The following is a 19,454-nucleotide window of genomic DNA, read 5'->3' on the forward strand; positions in this document are numbered from 1 at the left end:
GTTTAGTCTTAGTGGGCGTGCCCTTTTGGAGTGCCCCAGCCCTGCCCTGCCCTGCCCTGGGCCCACCTTGGGAGCGCTGACCCCCCTGCCCGGGTGGTGGCTCTGAAGCTGGGAGAACCCCTGGAGTCCCTTGGTTATTTTTCTTCCCAGAGTCCGGTCCACAGCCGGGACCCCAACTCTCTCCTCCACCCAGCCCGGACAGCTGTCCCCCCAGCCCAGCAAGGTGAGTGGGGAGCTGTAGGCCCAGCAGGTGGGGTGCGGGGCATGGGGAGCCCTGGTCCCAGGGCCTCAGCAGCCACGTTCCCTCGCCCTGCAGTCTCCCTCTCTTCGCACCTTCAGCCAGCGCTGCCTCCCCACGTGTCCCTGGTCTTCTCTCGCAGTCCACTTCACCCCGTGAGCCTTCTGGGGGCCAGCCCGGTGCTGGACTGGGGGCTGGAGGTCAGAGGGGCAGAGAAGCACAGGGCAGGTGCCTGGCCTGGAGGAGTTTGGGAGACAGGAGAGGCCTTCACCCCCAGGTGGCAGTTATGCCCACAGGGCTGGCAACAGGGCATCAGACACTCAGAGGTGGGAAAAGCCTTACTTGTCCCCAGGGTCCCCAGAGGCTTCCTGGAAGAGGCTTGAAGGATGGGGCATCTGAGGCAGTGGGGTCTGCAATGTGGAGACGAAGGGTGGACACTCCCTCTGGAGAACAGCCTGGTCAGGGACCCAAGGGGAGAGCGACCATAGTGCTGAAGTCCATATGTGTGGATACTGGGGGGAAGACGGGGTTTGGGAGGGCAAGAGCAGAAGCAGAATCCTAGGTGGGTCAGCAAGAATAGCCCCTGGGTGTCAGCCTGGAGGTGTTGTAGGGAAGTGAGTCTCCACCCCCCAGCTGTGCCCTGTGCTGCAGGGACAGGGGAGGGGCCATGGGACATAGGTGTGTCCCAAAGGCAATGAGAGCTAGGTCCCTAGTCTCAGGTGGAACTGCCCTCGGGGCCCTGGGCTGTATGGGCAGCTGACCCCTCTCCCTCCGCAGGGTCTGGCAGATGCAGAACGCTGGCGTCCCTGGCGAGGGTCATCTGTACCCCCCACAGGTATGTGCCCAAACTCCAGGCCCCATCCCCACCCCCCTACCCTGCCCACCCCTTCAGGGCGAGGGGCTATTACATCTCGGCATTCAGTCTTCTGACACCTGACATCCCTAAGTGGAGCAGGATTGCTTCTAGAAGGAATACTTGGTCACCGTGGAGGACACCTTGGCCAAATCCTGCCTCTGCCCGCCCTCCCGGACTCTAGGGTTGGATCCCCCAGACTGGTTCCCAGGGCTGAACGTGTGCCCTGAAGTATGGTTGCCTTCTCCAGACCCCTGGCCAGGACAGGGGCTCCCCGGGGCTGCGGGGTGCTGCCTGGCCCCGCCTGTGCCCCCTCTGTTCACCCATGGATGCAGCCAAGTACCCCTTTCTGAAGGGTTTGCTGGCCGCGCATGTCTCTAAGTGGGCATGGGGAACATGGGGTCACCAAGTTAGCATGTTCCTAAACTGGACAAGGAAGGGGCTCCCTGAAGGTCATGTACCAGCCTCCCTGGTATATGGACAAGGACAAGGACAAGGAAGGGGCTCCCTGAGGGTCATGTACCAGCCTCCCTGTGGCTGCCTGACCTTTCACCTGCACGTTAGCCTGAGGAGAGCTGTCTTCAGAGCAAGGCCGGAAATGGGCGGGGCTGTCAGCTGGCTGTGGCTTGGCTCTGACCTCCTCTTTTGGGAGATGTTGGCTTGCCTCACCACCTCCCTGGGCTCTGTTTTTCCATCTGTAAGACTAAGAGGTCTAAGTTCGACCCCTTTTCCAGCGAAAGTCATCCAGGAGCCCGGCTGGCCCGTCCTTCTGTGTTTTTTGTGAAAAGCAGACGAAGCAACTTGTACCATCGCTTGAGTCCGCAAGATGCAGGCTATGTGATGAATTCTAACGTCACGCTAAGTCTGGTTCTCGAAAACTGGCTGTGTCATAACGTTAATCCTTTGTTGGGCAATGAGAATCTCGAACCCCCTTTTCGCTGTAGCTGCCAGGAGGTCATCGGGTGCAGACTTGAATGTCTCATTGTGCTGTCGGTTCCTCTTGGAAGCTGCCGTGTGTGGCTTCTTGAGAGTAGGGTACAAATCTCAGCTTGACACTAGGCGCTTTTGTGTTTTCATTTAAAACCCTCTTGTGCTCCTTGGACTACCAAGTTCCACCTCATTTGTAGTCTGAAGTCCCTCAGAAGGTGTGGTGTGGTCTGTGCTCAACCCTGCACCACCCAAAGCCTGGATACCCCTTTGGAGAACCCATTTCTGCTTCATCTCACAGAAGGGGAGCTGGAGGGCCTCACCTCTCTCCTTCCTGCACCCACAGGGAAGGGGCCAGTGACTCAGGTCCCAGACTCCGAGGCTCCTCGCTTGAGTCCTAGGGAATCTGTGCAGACCATGACCACCCCCCCCACCTCCCAGCCTGAGGCCAAGGCCCTGAGACCAGGAACGACAGCCATGACAGAGGTCCCCCTGCACCCCATGAGTCCAGTGGCCCCCGCTGGTAAGATTCTACCGTCTTCTGCCTGCCAAACCTATGCATCTGAACAACTCCCCGTCAGAGAAACAGGCCCCTGGAGGTTAGCCGCTTTGCCCAAGATCCCACAGCGCAAGGTCAGAGTTTTGGTAGGATCAGGCCTAGGACCAAGTCTCCTGATGCAGTTCACTGTTTTTCCATTATTCCAAGAGAGGCGGGAAGCGGGGGCACACACACCAGATGTCAGGAGGAGGGAGACTGGGGGCTGAGGGAGGGGGGACGTGGTGGGCAGGTGTCCAGTCAGCTGGCCGCGATGGTGCCCACAGGCCAGAGTGTCGCCCCGCCGCCCTTCCCACCTGCGCAGTGTAGCCCAGGCCAGGTGCCCTGTGAGGTGCTGGGCTGTGTGGAGCGGGAGCAGCTGTGTGATGGGAGGGAGGACTGTCTGGACGGCTCCGATGAGAGGCGCTGTGGTGAGTAGGGGACCCTGCAGGGCTCCCCGGAGGGTTTGAAGTCATGTGGGTAGCAGTGACCAAAGGGCTTTAGGTTTGGGGAAGTCTCTGCCCCCTATTCCTGGCTCATATGGGAAGGAACTGTGAGGGGCTAGGGGTAGCAGAGAGTGAAAGGAGCCTGAGTGGGTAAAAACAGCTAGGATGTCTTTGGGGATGGTGACGAGGGCAAATGCAGTAGGTCTTAGGTCATGGCTTGTTTCATAAACCCTGTCTGATTTTTGAGGAGACTCATCTAACCATCCATCCATCCATCCATCCATCCACCCATCCATCCATCTATCCATCCACCCACCCATCCATCTACCTACCCACCCACCCACCCATCTATCCACCCACCCATCTATCCATCCATCCATCCCTCCACCACCCATCCATCCATCCATCCATCCATCTGTCCATCCAAAGTAGATCACTGTGCTCAAAGCCTACTCTCTCAATCAGGGAAGGGCCACCCCAGGAAGTATGCATTCAGGAAGAGGTTACCCCAGGGAAGGAACTGTTGTTCTAGACAGCTTGATGTCTTTCTAGACCCCCCAGGAGCCATTAACAAGCAGAGAGGCTGGGTGAGAGCCTGTGCAGACCAGAGCCCATGATCTCCCCCTCACATGTAGACAGAAGGCTGTACTGAGTGTGGGAAGCTTCAGGAGGAAGGAGGGGCAGGATCTCTGGTTGACAAGTGCGTTCTGCTTTTGGCCCGAGGTTGAAGGGGCTCAGTGTATCACCCAGTCAGGAATCACTTATGTGGCTCCCTTCCCCTCACCTTGCTGGCAGCGAGCGCCGCACCCTTCCCGGTGCCCACCACGGCCCTGCCTGGGCTGCCGGCCTCAAAAGCCCTCTGCTCCCCGAGCCAGCTGAGCTGCGATAGCGGGGAGTGCCTGCCGGCCGAGCGACGCTGTGACCTGCGGCCTGACTGCCAGGACGGCTCTGACGAGGACGGCTGTGGTACGGACCTGGCCAGGGGACACCTCTGAGGGCCCCGCTCCTGCACAAGCCCCCTCTGAGTCCTGCGCACCCATCCCCTTGCAGTGGACTGTGGGCTGGCACCCTGGTCTGGCTGGAGCAGCTGCAGCCGCAGCTGTGGGCTGGGCCTCGCCTTCCAGCGCCGGGACCTGCTGCGGCCTCCCCTGCCTGGGGGCACCTGCCCGTCCGACAGGCTCCGCAGCCAGCCCTGCTTCGTGCAGGCCTGCCCAGGTGACTGGCACCCAGGCCTCCTCAGGAACCCTCCCCCCCGCCCCCGGAAGGGACACCTGGGGTGGATTCCTATCCGAGAGCCACCTGGGGGAGTGCCCTTGCGCTCTTGGGGACCCCAGTGTCTGGGCTCCTCTCCACGACTCTAGGGGGACAGCCCCTTCTGAAGTCACAGCCTCGTACCTCCAAAGGGTTTAGGAGGAAGGCTGCCCCTGACCTTGCCTTTTTTCCTGCCTGAGTGGCCCTGGATGGGTTCCTACCCTCCTCTAGTGTGGGGACTGGATCGGTAAAGTTGTTTCCACTTCAGAGTGAGGGTGTTCCCAGGCTATGCCTAAGGCCTCCTAGCCCTTGTGTTCTGTAGGTGCGAGGGAGTAGTCCCGACCTTGCCTCTGCTCCAGAGAGGGGTTTCCCACACCTGGTCTCCTAACCTGGTTTCTTCTGCTGCCACCAGGAGGAGCCCCGCTCCAGTCTCCCCACTGCCCCAGCCCTTTTCCAGGGACCAGAGCCTTCATCCTGGGAGGCACCTAGAGATCTTTGCTCAAGTCCCTCCACCAAGGGGAGGTTTCCTGGGGCAGGAGAAGAGCCTGTTGAGTCCCGTGGTGCTGCCCTAGGCCACCTAGCTGGCCACCACGCAGGCCCCTTCTCTACCCTGCCGCCTTGCTTTCTCCAGCGCGGTCTGACTCTCCTTGGGCTCACCTGGTCCGCCTCCATCCTTTTTTCCCCCACAGTGGCTGGGGTGTGGGCTGTGTGGGAGGCCTGGGGGCCCTGCAGCGTCTCCTGTGGGGGTGGCCACCGAAGTCGGAGGAGGAGCTGCGTGGATCCTCCGCCCAAGAATGGTGGTGCTCCCTGCCCTGGGGCCTCCCAAGAGCGGGCACCCTGCGGCTTGCAGCCCTGCACGGGTGACACAGGTAAGGGAGCAGGGCTGGGCAGGGGCATCCAGGGATGGAGCCCTGTGGGGGTGGGGCTGTTAGGGAAGGTCACCGGGCCTCCTGCTACCCGCCCCACCTAGTGTCCCTCTCCCACCAGACTGTGGGCTGGGCCGTGTTCACATCAGTGCTGAGCTGTGCCAGAAGGGGCTGGTGCCACCATGTCCGCCGTCCTGCTTGGATCCTGAGGCCAACAGAACCTGCAGTGGACGCTGTCTGGAAGGTGAGGCACACCCAGCAGTCAGGGTGCGGCAGACAGAGCCCTCGGGAGGAGGATACTCACCAGCCTTCGGTTTCCAGCCTCCCCGCCCCACTGCCCCCCTGTGTGGGGCTGAGTGCCCTCCTGCCTCCACCCCAGGATGCCGCTGCCCTCCTGGGCTTCTCCTCCATGATGGCCGCTGCCTGCCCCTCTCTGAGTGCCCTTGCCTGGTGGGCGAAGAGGTGAAGCAGCCGGGGGTGCCCTTCCTCCTGGACAACTGCAGCCGCTGGTGAGGATGTCTGCTGTGGCAGGGAGTGCCTGGGTCAGGGGACCAGCCCCTCTCCACCCCCCCCTTCCCAGTCCTGACCTCCTCGGCCTCTCCCTCCCCTGCAGCGTGTGCGAGAAAGGGGCCCTGGTGTGTGAGACCGGGGGCTGCCCTGTGTCCTGTGGCTGGTCAGCTTGGTCTTCCTGGGGTCCCTGTGACCGCTCCTGTGGCTCTGGAGTGCGAACTCGGTTCAGGTGTGCAGGACGGAGCCATTGTGGCGGGGGTAGGGGGCAGGGAGAGGAATATGGGAGAAGGAAGGGAAGGGGTGCTGGAGGGTGGAGAAGGTGACGGTTGGAGAACAGGTGACCGGGAAGACAGGAATGAGGGCAGGCAGAGGAGACCGGGTGCCCAGGCCGCCTATCCCCCCCAGGTCCCCTTCCAACCCTCCGGCTACTTCTGGGGGTGCCCCGTGTGAAGGCAACAGGCAGGAGCTGCAGGCCTGCCACGTGGAATGCGGGACAGGTAGGTCAGGAGCCCGCATGGGGGCCTGCTCCTCACCCCCCAACCCTCATGCCTGCCTTCCTCCTCCCAATTCCCACCCTGGAGACAGGGCATGACCGATTGGGCCGCTGGCCACCCACATGGGGTCAGTGCGGCCTTCTGGTCCAGGAGGCAGCCCCAGAAGGCGCCTTGATGCATGGGGCTTTGTCGGGGACAAGACAGAGGGTGGGGCCCAGGCGGCACCCCCCTCCCACATGCCCAGCCCAGGCTGGTCTTGGGGGGCCGGGGTGTCCTGAGAGCAGGGGTGAAGCTGGTCCTGCTGACCGAGTGAGTAAGGGTGGGGCGGGCAATCAGGAGCACACAGTTGCCAGATGAGGGAGCCCAGGCTGTTTCCCTCTTTCGTGGCCCAGGGTGTCCTCAGGCAGAGCAGGTGACGGCAGAGGTCTCTGCAGGCAGATGGGACAGAGGCGAGAATAGGAGTTGGGGGTGCGAGCATGGGTCTGTGGGGTCTGGTCCAGGCTCTCATAGCAGAGGAGGGAAGGAAGAGGAAGGAATGGCTGCTGGTGCACCGACAGGTGTCTTTGGCGACTGGGGTTTCTAGCATGGAAGAGAAATGAAGGATAGGCGTTTACAAGACTATAGATGAGTTGATCTGGGGGAAAATGTGAGGGTGGGTGGTGGACATGAGGTGCCAGCCAAACTCACGGGTAGAGTGTGGCCTGAGCTGGAGCTTGGCCGAGCAGGAGCTGTGCTTCGAGAGAGAGGCCTGGGCCTGGAGGTGGGGGGGGGGGGGGGTCCTACCTTCCACTTTCGAGGGGCAGAGGCTTCTCAGACCTGACCCGGTCTCCCTCCCAGCTCTGCCAGGAACCCTGTGCAGAAGACCTGTCCTTTTCTCCTCCAGAGACGCTGGGCTGGACGCTCTGGGAGCCCTGGTCCTCCTGCTCCAGGAGCTGCCTTACCCTTGGAGGAGGCCCTGGGAGGCGCAGTCGTTCCCGGCTCTGCCCCAGCCCCGGGGACACCTCCTGCCCAGGAGAGGCCACCCAGGAGGAGTCCTGCAGCCCCCCTGTGTGCCCAGGTGTGCCCCCTCTGTCCCCGGAGTGGCCTGGGCACTAGGGTGGGATGAGGAACAAGGGAGAAGAATGACCCCTTGGGCACCTGGGGCAGGGAGGCTAGAGTAAACCTATTGTCCCGAAGAATCTCCTCCACCCCCAGCCTGTGATTCACAGGGTGGGCCGGGCCTGAAGGGACCTTTGGGACAGTCCTGGAGGTGTGGGCCTCCTGCACCCCGTCCCCTACCCGCACCTTTGCCAGCGTCCGTGATGACAAACTTGGCTCTTCCTGACAGCGCAAAGCATCTGGGGTCTGTGGGCTCCCTGGTCCACCTGCTCAGCCCCCTGTGATGGGGGCATCCAGATTCGTGGGCGCAGCTGCTCCGGCTCCACCCCTGGGGACCCCGAGTGCCAGGGACCTCACAGCCAGACCAGGGACTGCAACACGCAGCCCTGCACAGGTGCCAACCTCCCCCTAACCCTTGCCGTTCTCTACCCAGCCACGTCCAGCCAGCCCCCAGGGATTTTGACCTCTCTCCGCCCCACCTTCTCACATCACTGACCTCTGGCTCCAGGTCAGGCCATACCCTGAGCTAAGAGACTCCCGGATTTCCTCCCTCCTCTGGCTCCCATACCCTGGGGACCGGGCACTGGTCCCCAGTCTTTGCTCCTCCCTGCCCAAGGCCTCCTTCCCAGGCATGTGGCCGAGGAGGTCAGACTGACCTCTGGGCAGAACCACTCACTGCAGGAATTTCGAGAAGCAGGGCCAGCCCTTCTTTAGAAGCCCTTGGCCCCATTCTCCCTGTCCTTTCTCCTTTGAGCCCCCACTCCTGGCCCAGGTGGCTTCTGTCTTCCTGCTCTACTTTCAAGGATATTTGTATTAAAGTCAGGCAAAGCTATGAATCTTTACTGGCAACCTTTCAGACACTGGAGCGAGCCTGCAAGGGAGGGGGAGTGGGAGGGGTTTCCCGTGGCTCCTCAGTCCTGCTCCCCAACCACCGGCATGTAGCTTCCCCTGGCCCCTCCATCCCCTGGCCCTTTCCTCCTGCCCATGCTGAGACCCTCTCTGTCTGCCCGTCCAGCCCAGTGCCCAGGGGACATGGTGTTCCGTTCGGCGGAGCAGTGCCGCCAGGACGGGGGCCCCTGCCCTCAGCTGTGCCTGGCTCAGGACCCTGGGGTGGAGTGTACCAGCTTCTGCGCCCCCGGCTGCGCCTGCCCTCCTGGCCTCTTCCTGCACAATGCCAGCTGCTTGCCCCGCAGTCGGTGCCCCTGCCAGCTGCACGGGCAGCTCTATGCACCGGGAGCAGTGGCTCGGCTGGACTCCTGCAATAACTGGTAAGCTGCCAGCCTGGGGGGGGGGGGTTGGGGGGGGGAAGGGAGGCGAAGGTGGGGGAGGTGATTTGTGAAGGAAGCAGGGGCTGGAGAGGGTCTTCTACCCTCCCTTTCAGTCACCCCTGTTTCTCTTTCCTGGATGTTGAGATCCACTGGGTTTGTGCCCAAACACCTTGAAGCCCCCAACACTCCAAGCTGACACCAGGCCCTGCTGGCAGGGGACACGCGACCCTGCCCCACCCCCAACCCCCCCCCCCCCCCGCCTTGTGCTTCTCTCATTTTTCTTTCCTTTTCTTACATTTCATTTCATTTTCTCTGTTCTTCTTGTTCCTCTTCCCTTTTCTTCCCTGTTCCCTGTCCATCCCCCGCCCCACCCCCCCTACAGTCCCCTTCATGCTTCCTCTCCCCCACCTCTTTCTCTTTTGCTTTTTCCTTCTGCGATTCTTTTTCTGGGACTTCCACGTATTGGAGGGGGGGCAACTTGAACACGTTTGTTGGAGAAAAGCAAAAGGAGAGAAAAGCACACTGTTCTTTCCAAGAGGCTCACACTGGGGTGTACTCTTTCGAAATGACTCCTACCTGGCCCCATAGAGCTGCTCAAAGTCCTTTCCAAACTGTGTGATAAATACAGGCGAAAAGGAAAGCACGTAAAGGTGACTCCTGGATAAAAGTGTGGGACAAAGGACAGCACAGTGCCTGGGGCATCAGGGAGCCCACGGAGGGTGGAGCTAGGCGGGAGGGCCTGGGTGAGAATCCTCAGTCACCTCATGAAGTTCAAGGGGGCCACGGGGCTTTACTTTCTAGACCCTTCTGCGGGGTTTCACTTCTGTACCTTGGACTTCTGTGCCCGGCCTTGGTGGTGTGCCGGCCGTGTCCCCCTGGGGGCAGGTACATAGCGCTCCAAGGGGCGGGGCCTGATGGTGGCCATGATGGGTCCTCTCTCTGCAGCACCTGTATCTCCGGTGAAATGGTGTGCACCTCAGAGCCCTGCCCAGGTACCCCGATGCCCAGGAATCAGCAGTGGTGGGTCCTCAGGGACCACAGGGGATGCTGGCCTCTTTAGATCAACTCCTGGGGATGTCAGTGGTGCCCCAGGGAAGTTGGGGACCAGGGATGACCTGACCTGGCTTCACACCCACTGTGCCCATCCCCGTACCCACCCTGGCAGTGGCCTGTGGTTGGAGCCCCTGGACCCCCTGGAGTCTCTGCAGCCACAGCTGCAACGTGGGCATTCGGCGGCGCTTCCGGGCGGGCACCGCACCCCCAGCTGCCTTCGGGGGTGCTGCGTGCCAGGGCCCCAATATGGAGGCCGAATTCTGCAGCCTGCGGCCGTGTCGGGGTGAGAGCTGGGACTGAGGTCCTCAGAATCCCCCAGAGAAGAGCCAGGAAACACTCCACTCACTCCCCCCTCCAGACCCCAACAGCGGTACAAGGGCCTAGCGTAAAAGATGCCAGGAGGATGTCCCCAGAGAGCCCTGAGAGTCATTCCCTAAGAGGGGTCCTCCGTGGAGGCCAGCCCTGCTCCAGGCCAGGGAGGAGTGAGGTCTCCTGAGATGGGTTGTGATCGTGTAGGTTCGAGAAGGAAGGGGTCTGGGTGGAGGAGAGGGCTGTAGTGGGTGTGGGAGGTAGGGCCCGCAGTGACCTGGGCTGCCACTCCAGGTCCTCGTGGGGAGTGGGGCCCCTGGTCTCTGTGCTCCGTGCCCTGCGGCGGTGGCTACCGGAACCGCACCCGAGGCAGTGGCCCGCACAGCCTTGTGGACTTCTCCACCTGTGGTCTGCAGCCCTGTGCAGGTGAGGGCTGTCCCCACCTCCTCCACTGCTCCCGTACCCCTGGTAGTCATCCCCCCCAACCCAGCGCCCTGTCAGCCCCTCCCTGTCACCCCAGGAACCCTTCTCCCTGAGCTGCCATGCAGCCTGTGACCTCCCTGGCCACATCTAGAGCCGATGCCTCTCCTGGGTTAGGAGCCCGGGAAAGAGTTTACTGTGCCTGGACTGGTTATCAATTTCTGTGACCCCAGGGCCGGTGCCTGGCGTGTGTCCCGGGGGCCAGCGGTGGCTGGACTGTGCCCAGGGCCCTGCCTCGTGTGCAGAGCTCAGTGTCCTGCAAGGGGCTGACCAGACCTGCCACCCTGGCTGTTACTGTCCACCTGGGACGTTCCTGCTGGTGAGTGTCTTCCCTGACCTGACCTCCCAGCGACCTGGGCAGGGGAGAACCAAGGGTATGGGGCTTGAGAGTTGAGGCAAAAGCACTGAACTCGGGGGTCATGGCTCAGCTCTGCCAGCAGCCAGCAGGTGACCCTGGGTGAGACACGGTCATGCTTCCCTGGACCTCTCTTTTCCCATTTGTGAAATGGTCATAGGTCTACAAGATCTTTGTGATTCATGCCTCCTTGAGTGCTCTGTTGTCTTATGTTGTCATTAGTCATTTATTGAGCACCTGTTGCATGCTTAGGCTTGCGATGGGGGCTCCACCATGGGGAGAAAGTAAAGTCCGCCCTCATGAAGCCTCTGGTCTGGGGAAACCAGACCCAGAGCGCCTAGAATGGAGGTAGAACCATCCTTACACAGGAAGTGAGCTTTGCATACTGTGGAGCTCAAAATGCAGACTGGCGGGGACTGGGTCAGTGACAGCGGGCTTCCTGGAGGAGGTGATCCTGATTTGACTGTCAGAGATTGCAGGGGGTGGAGAGCTGGAGGCGGCACTGCTGTTGGAAGGCAGGGAAGTGAGGCGGGCGCAGTGGAATTTGGACAGAAGCTTGTGGGGTGGTGGGGAGGGTTTACAGGGATAAATTGCCGGAATGTGGGGTGTGGTTAAGGGGCCAGAGTCCAGCGGGGTCTGAGTTCAAATCAGACTCTTCTTCTAGCAGCCCTGTGACCTTAGGATGCGTGCTCCCGTGCCTCCGTTTCTTCATTTGTCAAGTTGGGGTAATAATGTATCTGTTCATCAGGGTCTCTGAAATGGTGAAAGGGCCTCCCAGGGCCTGACCCATACCTCAGTACATTTGACTTTGAATCGTGTACTGATGGGTGGCAGTTTTGTTTTTTTTGTTTGTTTGTTTTTGTTTTTAATTTGAAGCATTAGCAACTTTTGTCCAAACTTCCTGTATGCCTAATTTCCGAACTTCCTGTATGCATGATTTCATTGGTTTTAATTTTTTTGATGAAAACATAGAGTTGTTTTTTTTTTTTTAAAACATCGTTGCTATATGGATCACATGTTTCGTATTTTGTTAGCTGATTCCATGGGCATTTGACAGTTCGGTCTCATGTCCTGCAATTGGTGATGGTCTTTTTCCTCCCAGAGATTGGGGGGGGTCCATGCCCCTCCCCCACGGCTTCTGTAACTGCTGGCGAGGGTTTTCCACAGGGTGGTGACAGAGGTGTTTGTGGAAGGAGGCTGGGTGGCGTTGGAGGGTGGGAGCCTGAGGGGTGCTGGGTTCTGACTGCGGGGAGCGGGTTGGGCCGGATCCACCTGGAATCCAGAAGATGATGGTTTTTGATTCCAGAACAACGTGTGTGTGCCCTCCCAGGACTGCCCCTGTGCCCATGGGGGGCGCCTTTATCCACCGGGCAGTGTGGTGCTTCGTCCGTGTGAGAACTGGTAAGACCCCCACCCCACCCGATGGTCCCGTGACCCGGGGGCACCCTGCTGTCCCTCCTCAGTGCTGGGGATGATGGCCTCCAGTGGGCCATCCCCCTGGGCCCACAGGCCCAGCCGGTCAGCAATCTGGGGCCTGTGCCCACACCATCCCCCCCAACCTTTCTCTTCCCACCCGTCTCTGTCTGCTGAGGCTGCAACAACCACACAGCAGACCTGGGGCTTGTCTTCTGACAGTTCAGGAGACTAGAAATCTAAGAGCAAGGAGTCAGCAGGGTGGTTCCTCCTGAGGGCCGGGAGGGAGAATCCATTCCAGAACCTTCTCTTCTGTGGTGGCTGGCGAGCCTTGGCGTCCCTTGGCTTGTAGCTGCCTTCCTGCAACCTGCTCAGGTTGTGATCTCATGGTTCATGGGTTCAAGCCCCGTGCTGGGCTCTGTGCTGACAGTTGGGAGCCTAGAGCCTGCTTTGGATTCTGTGTCTCCCTCTCTCTCTGCCCCTCCCCTGCTCATGCTCTGTCTCTCAAAAATAAATGAACATAGGGGCGCCTGGGTGGCGCAGTCGGTTAAGCGTCCGACTTCAGCCAGGTCACGATCTCGCGGTCCGTGAGTTCGAGCCCCGCGTCAGGCTCTGGGGTGGTGGCTCAGAGCCTGGAGCCTGTTTCTGATTCTGTGTCTCCCTCTCTCTCTGCCCCTCCCCCGTTCATGCTCTGTCTCTCTCTGTCCCAAAAATAAATAAACGTTGAAAAAAAAAATAAATGAACATAAATAAATAAACAAGTAAATAAATAAAGACACCAGTCATATTGGACCGTAGTGCCCTCACTGTGACTTGCTCATCTCTATAAAGACATCGTTTCCAAATCAGGTCACATTCTGAATACTGGGCATTAGGGCTTCAACGTGTGAATTTGGGGGAATACACTTCAGCCTGTGACAGTGCCTCCGAACTTCTGCTGTTTTCTTCCAGCTCCTGTGTTTCTGGGCTCATCACCAACTGCACCTCCTGGCCCTGTGAGGAGGGTGAGGAAGGGGCCTCGCACCTGACTGTGCCCCCTGCTTGCTCCCCACCAGGGGCAGAGTTGGGGGAAGGGAGAAGGGGTGCTCTGCCCAGGCCAGTGCCTCCAGCCTGCGCTCACTTCATCCTCTCTCTCTCGGCCTTTCCCTCGTCTGTACCCCAGGTCAGCCCGCGTGGTCCCCCTGGACCCCGTGGAGCGAGTGCTCGGCCTCCTGTGGCCCTGCCCGACGCCACCGGCACCGTTTCTGCACCAGGCCCCCCACCGCGGAACCATCCATCCTGGGGCTGCCGTCCCCATTGACCTTGCCTATGCCTCTTTGCCCAGGCTCCGATGCTGAGGAAGAGCCCTGCCTCCTGGCAGCATGTGACCGTGAGTCCTGTGGTGCCCAGGATGGTGCCCTCCATGCCCTGTGGATACCTGCTGCCTTGCGCCAGCTGGCCCCCAGCCCTGGCCGGCCCCTCCCCCAGCTGCTCTTTTGCTGTCATCCCAGGAGCTGGGGGCTGGGGTCCTTGGGGGCCCTGGTCCAGCTGTAGCCGGAGCTGTGGGGGGGGCCTGCGGAGCCGGATGCGAGCCTGTGACCAGCCCCCACCCCAGGGCCTGGGGGATTACTGCGAGGGGCCTCGGGCCCAGGGAGAGGCCTGCCAGGCCCTGCCATGCCCAGGTACCTGCCAGGAACGGGGCACAGGGGTCAGGGAACACTATGGAGAGACGGGCTGGGGTGGGCGGCACCCACATGGCTCTCAACCCACCCTGTCCCCTTCCCCAGTGACCAACTGCACCACCATTCAAGGGGCTGAGTACAGCCCCTGTGGCCCTCCCTGTCCTCGCTCCTGTGACGATCTCGTGGTGAGTCTGGCTTCCTCGGAATGCCTGCCTGACCTCTGGCCCCAAGCGTCACTTTGCAGGAGGGCAGGGTGTGGCTTTGGGTCATGACCTCTTTGGGCCTGGGGCAGCCTGGCACTGGTGAGGAGGGATGGGGTCAGTGCCCATCAGACTGGCTCCCCTTTGTTCCAGAGACCGCCTCAGGAGTGAACCTCACCCAGCAGCCCATCAAGCCTTTCTCAATTTAGACATTTTATTACAAAGATTCCATAAACACAGAGGGAGGGGAGATCATTCCATTACATCATCTCAAACACTGTGAGCCTTTTGGCGCATACACCCTGATTCTGAGTGTACGTGTGCTTGTGTGTGAGCCTTCATGGAATGCCTGTCCAGGACCATGGAGAGGGACAGAGGCAGGCGCAGACAGGGTCTCTGACCCACGGAGCCTGCAGCAGTGTGGCGCGGAAGCTGGCCTGAATCAAGGATGCCGAAGGGACAGCCTTGGGGCCCTGTGCAGGGCCCTGTCTGAGAGGGTCAGGCAGGAGCTGCACAGGGTGAGCAGGGAGGAAGGAGGACAAGTGCCTGGCTCCCAGCTTCCCCAGGGGACCCCACCTCCTTCCCAAATGCCAGCCCCCCCCCGCCCCCCCGCCCCAAGCCAGCTTCCATTGCCCTGCTCCCTGCGTTCTGGGAGATGCCTCGGTTCCCAGGCACTAACCAGGTCCCCCATGGAACCCTCCACAGGATTCACATTTGGAGGACACTCCCACCCAGGGAAGCCCTTCGTGGGCTCTCCTCCCCTGGGGAGGGGACACGACCGAAAGTGTTTTATTTTATATATAAAATTTTTTTTAATGTTTATTTTTGAGAGAGGAAGAGAGAGAGGGCAAGCAGGGAAGGGGCGGGGGGTGGGGGGCGCGGGGACAGAGGATCCGAAGCAGGATCCAGGTTCTGTGCTGGCAGCAGAGAGCCTGATGCGGGGCGCGAACCCACGAACTGTGAGATCGTGACCTGAGCCGAAGTCGGACGCTTAACCGACTGAGCCCCCCAGGGGCCCCAGAAACCGTGTTTAGAACATGACGACGACTGCGAACTGGAGAACCACGCCTTCTGCCTCTGCACACCCCTCAGCCTCCTCCTTCGCCTCATCTTTCCCCTCCCTGCCCCTTCGGCACAGTTTTCTGCTGACCAGAGGCCCCCCCCCCCACTTGTTGCCCCCCAGCACTGCGTGTGGCGCTGCCAGCCCGGCTGTTACTGCCCTCCAGGCCAGGTGCTGAGTGCCGACGGGGACTTCTGCGTGCAGCCCAGCCACTGTGGCTGCCTGGACCTGCTGAGTGGGGAGCGGCACCGCCCAGGAGCTCGGCTGCTGAGGCCTGATGGCTGCAACTACTGGTGAGGCGGCCATGTGGGCAGAAAGCAGGTGCAAGGCTGAGGGTGGGGTGCGCCTGAACTCTCCCGGGTCTCAGCTGCTGTAGGTTAGACTCCCACAGTCCCCGAGAAGATGCGGGCAGGCACTCTGAAACTCTGGTCTGACGGGTGGGGAGACCGAGGCAGCCAGCTCTGTGCATCTGCTCTCTGGAAGACGTGGAAGGCTGGGTGTGTGCTCTGAGGGGAGGGCGGGGTGATAGGTATGATGTTCCTCCTCGCTGGCCGGCCCCTGTTAGCAGCACACTGCCTGTGGTCACACCCCAGTAGGACGCACTGGTCAGCGACCTGCAGGGAGCCCGCAGGACACCCGAGAGGTCCCTGAATGGGACAGGAAGAAGGGTCTAGATGCTCTGGAGAATGGCGAAGGGGCATCCCAGAGCCTGAAGGGAAAGGAGGGTGTAGCGGTGAGGGGAAGGGAAGACGCAGCCTAGGAGGGGTGCATGTGGAGAGCACAGGCAGGGCTGAGCTGCTGTCCCCCTTCCTGTGCCTGCATGCCCTGCCCAGCACCTGTTCAGAGGGGAGGCTGAGCTGCACAGACCTGCCTTGCCCAGGTACGTATGTCCCAGCTCGGGGGGAGGTGAGGAAAAGCGGCCAGGGTCACAGCGAGGGCTGGGACTGGGGAAGGGATGTCTGTGCCCCAGTGCCCTTCCATTGTCCCCTGCCGCAGTGCCTGGTGGCTGGTGCCCATGGTCGGAGTGGACGGCGTGCTCCCAGCCCTGCAGGGGCCAGACGAGGACCCGCTCCAGGGCCTGCGCTTGCCCCGCCCCTCAGCACGGGGGCGCCCCGTGTCCCGGGGAAGCAGGGGAGGCAGGGGCCCAGCATCAGAAGGAGACCTGCCCTAGCTCGCCCGAGTGCCCAGGTGAGATGCCCCCACTTGTCTGCTCAAATCTCAACAGGCCGGGCACCTCCTAGGCCTCCTAGGGCAGTTGATGCTGTCTTCCCGGCACAGTGGACGGAGCCTGGAGCCCATGGGGACTATGGTCTTCCTGTGATGCGTGCCTGGGGCAGTCCCATCGGAGCCGGGTGTGTATCTGGCCCCCCACCCCTGAGGGAGGCAGGCCCTGCCCTGGGGGCCACAGGCAGAGTCGCCCCTGCCAGGACAATTCCACAAAATGCACAGGTAAGGGCTTCTGTAGAGGTTGGGGAGGGTCCCTTGGAAGGCTTGGGAGACACGGCCTCTGGCCTTTGTCCCCAGTATACGCATGCATGTCACTTTCTTTGAGAGGCAGCATTTAGATCCCTCACCTTGTGGTCCTGGGACAAGGTGGAAAGTCAGGCGGCTGGGGGTGGTGAGGCAGGAGGGCTTGCCCCCTGAGTCCTGGGATCCTGCAGGATGGGCCCCTGCTCAGCGTCTGCCCTCTCTGCTTCCTTCCCGCCACAGAGTGTGGGGGTGGCCAGGGTCTTCTCCCCTGTGGGCGGCCCTGTCCCCGCTCCTGTCAGGACCTGTCTCCTGGGAGTGTGTGCCAGCCGGGCTCGACGGGCTGCCAGCCCAGCTGCGGGTGCCCCCCTGGCCGGCTGTTCCAGGACGGCCTCTGTGTGCCTCCTGCCCTCTGCCGCTGCCAGTACCAGCCTGGAGCCATGGGTCAGTGCTTCCTTCCGTGCTCTCCCCATTTCTCCCGAGCACCGCGGTGCCCGCCAGCCTGGCCTCTGCCTGTCTGGCTCCGGAGTCCAGCCTGGGCTGCAGGATGTTGCTCCAGGCGTTAGTGTCTCGTGCATCCCCCCACATCTCTGCTCCAGGCTGGGGCTTCTACCTCCCAGGCCCAGGATCTGGGGCACCGTGGGGTGTAGGCTGATAGGGAGGGAGGTAGAAGGCAGTGGGATAGGAGGAAGGGTTGAGGGTGCAGGGCCCGCTGAGCTGTCTGGGGTCCCACCCCGACTTGTGCCCTCAGGGATCCCTGAGAACCAGAGCCGGTCAGCAGGGTCTGGGCTCAGCTCCTGGGAGAGCCTGGAACCCGGAGAGATGGTGACCGGGCCCTGTGACAACTGGTGAGTCAAGAGGAGCATGGAGGGGGTGGGCTGCAGAGCCGGGCAGTGGGGGCTCTTGTGGGAGTTGGCCAGGGTGCTGTCTTCTGAAGCCCCCTCCCTTGTCCCCAGCACCTGTATGGAGGGCGTCCTGCAGTGCCAGGAGGTGCCCAGCTGCCCTGGGCCTGGAGTGTGGGGCTCCTGGGGCCCCTGGGAGGACTGCAGTGTTTCTTGCGGGGGAGGGGAGCAGCTCCGCTCCCGGAGGTGCGCCCGGCCCCCCTGCCCTGGGCCTGCCCGCCAGAGCCGCACCTGCCGCACCCAGGTCTGCAGAGGTGAGCCCTGGCCGGGGTCTGCCCTTGACGGATTACCATGTTGGCCTCTGATGCTAACTCATAGGTGCCTTTGACCTCTTCCGTCCCATCCCCCTACACTGCCCTTTCCCGGGGCCAGTGATGGGCATGTGGAGGAGGAAGTAGCCAGATTCAGGGAGGGGAGCCTGTGGGAGGGTGTGACATTGGCCCTGAGGGGCACAACCCAGGGAAGGTATTGTCTGCACAACTGGGGAGCTGTGGGAAGGTTGGTACTGGGGTGAGTAAGCAGGCCGCGGGGTGAGCACGGAAGTAGCCATTGAGGGCAGTGCAGGCCAGAGCTGGGCACTGACCCGAGTGTTGTCCCAGAGGCCGGCTGCCCGGCTGGACGTTTGTACCGGGAATGCCGGCCCGGCGAGGGGTGTCCCTTCTCCTGTGCCCACGTCACTCGCCAGGTGGGCTGCTTCTCCACCGGCTGTGAAGAAGGCTGCCACTGCCCCGAGGGCACCTTCCAGCACCACCTGTCCTGTGTCCAGGTCAGAACCCACTCAGCCAGGAGCCCAAGACCCTCCCCTCCCTTCCCCTCTCCTGCCTTTTCTCCCCCTCCCCTGCAGCTGCTCACCTCTGCAGACTCTGTGGCCTATGGACAGCTCCCCGCTTCCTCACGTGACCCCAGGCAAGCACGGTCCTGTGAGACTGTCTGTGTGAGTCACGCAGGGGCCGAGCTCCCAGAGCAGACAGCTGAGGCCGTGCAGGCTCTGGATGTCGCTGGGTCCCTGGAGTGGGGAGCTTGTCTGGGCTCCTGCTCTTCAGCAGCCGCTGTTCCTGGCTCTCAACTCCAGCACGGAGACACCCAGGACTGAGGTGTGGCCAGGTGCCCCCTCTGGCTTCTTGCCGCCCAGCAGCTGGCAGCCAAGGGCAGTGGCTCCCCACGCCATGCAGGCTGGGACAGGAAATCGTGGGTCCTCACGGTCCCCCTTTCCCTGCCAGACCCCTGTGGGGAAGCATACCCAACCTCCACTCTGCCTGGCCCCAGACTCCTCCTCTCCCGCTGTGGGGTCTGGACAGCAGGCCAGTGTCAGCTCTGCTCTGCCAAGCTCTATGGGCACGTGGGGATTTCCTTCCCAGTCTTTAATCCTACCTAATCGTGAAGCCGGCGTCCAGGGGCTTCCCCTGGCCAGAGTTCCAGCCATACTCACAAAGGCCTGAGCAGCCACCTGGTCCCATTTGCTTGACTTAGAGCTGATGACACTGAGGGGGCCCCAGGGAGGGAAAGGGACACACTGAGTCATGCAGTTATTGGCAAAGCTAGGGATCAGGCGTCTGATTCCTGGCTGAGGCCCTTTCCGCCTGAGTGCTCCCTCCAAGTCCTGCCCCCTGGGGGCCTCCTCTGGTCCTGCCTGTGTCCCAGCTGAGATCTGTATGCAGGAAAGCTCCTGGCCATTACAGGTCTAGCAAAGAGGCCACTAGGCTCTCAGGTTCACACCCCTGACTCAGGGAAACGGCTCCTTTGCTCCAGGGAATGCTCTTCTGGTGCCCAGAGCCCCCCTGAAACCTCACATGTCCTCCCCCCACCCCCTCACCCAAGGAGGTGCAGAGGGCTGGCACCTGACCTGTGCAATTACCTTTTCTCCTCCTTCCCACCCGCCAGGAGTGCCCCTGTGTGCTGACCGCCTTGCTGCTGCAGGAGCTGGGGGCTGCCGGCACTGACCCGGGGGCTCACTCACCCATTTTGGGAGAGGGCGGTCAGCCCCTTGGGCCTGGAGATGAACTGGGCTCAGGCCAGACCCTCCGTACAGGCTGTAGCAACTGGTGAGGGGGACGGTGAGGGTGGGGGA

The 19,454-nt window shown here is 61.6% G+C and overlaps 1 protein-coding gene across 1 annotated transcript in view; it reads left to right on the forward strand.

Moving 5' to 3' along the window:
* The window catches only part of LOC122488360 (SCO-spondin-like), a 56,504-nt gene that overhangs the window by 23,106 nt on the left and 13,944 nt on the right, over nt 1-19,454 (forward strand). Inside the window, exons 45-76 of the mRNA XM_043589655.1 lie at nt 151-223; nt 1,016-1,073; nt 2,365-2,541; nt 2,841-2,984; nt 3,750-3,965; nt 4,050-4,214; nt 4,940-5,119; nt 5,238-5,360; nt 5,496-5,625; nt 5,730-5,855; nt 6,032-6,123; nt 7,004-7,177; nt 7,448-7,612; nt 8,234-8,486; nt 9,432-9,478; nt 9,652-9,822; nt 10,143-10,274; nt 10,502-10,647; nt 11,990-12,084; nt 13,048-13,100; nt 13,259-13,465; nt 13,587-13,757; nt 13,863-13,942; nt 15,141-15,310; nt 15,851-15,897; nt 16,014-16,205; nt 16,296-16,466; nt 16,728-16,928; nt 17,236-17,332; nt 17,441-17,640; nt 17,986-18,152; nt 19,268-19,428. Of these exons, the coding sequence (XP_043445590.1) occupies nt 151-223; nt 1,016-1,073; nt 2,365-2,541; nt 2,841-2,984; nt 3,750-3,965; nt 4,050-4,214; nt 4,940-5,119; nt 5,238-5,360; nt 5,496-5,625; nt 5,730-5,855; nt 6,032-6,123; nt 7,004-7,177; nt 7,448-7,612; nt 8,234-8,486; nt 9,432-9,478; nt 9,652-9,822; nt 10,143-10,274; nt 10,502-10,647; nt 11,990-12,084; nt 13,048-13,100; nt 13,259-13,465; nt 13,587-13,757; nt 13,863-13,942; nt 15,141-15,310; nt 15,851-15,897; nt 16,014-16,205; nt 16,296-16,466; nt 16,728-16,928; nt 17,236-17,332; nt 17,441-17,640; nt 17,986-18,152; nt 19,268-19,428 (4,584 nt within the window). The remainder of the gene's footprint in view (nt 1-150; nt 224-1,015; nt 1,074-2,364; nt 2,542-2,840; nt 2,985-3,749; nt 3,966-4,049; nt 4,215-4,939; nt 5,120-5,237; nt 5,361-5,495; nt 5,626-5,729; nt 5,856-6,031; nt 6,124-7,003; nt 7,178-7,447; nt 7,613-8,233; nt 8,487-9,431; nt 9,479-9,651; nt 9,823-10,142; nt 10,275-10,501; nt 10,648-11,989; nt 12,085-13,047; nt 13,101-13,258; nt 13,466-13,586; nt 13,758-13,862; nt 13,943-15,140; nt 15,311-15,850; nt 15,898-16,013; nt 16,206-16,295; nt 16,467-16,727; nt 16,929-17,235; nt 17,333-17,440; nt 17,641-17,985; nt 18,153-19,267; nt 19,429-19,454) is intronic.

This window comes from Prionailurus bengalensis, chromosome A2 (assembly GCF_016509475.1).
Source record: "Prionailurus bengalensis isolate Pbe53 chromosome A2, Fcat_Pben_1.1_paternal_pri, whole genome shotgun sequence".
NCBI classification, from domain to species: domain Eukaryota; kingdom Metazoa; phylum Chordata; class Mammalia; order Carnivora; family Felidae; genus Prionailurus; species Prionailurus bengalensis.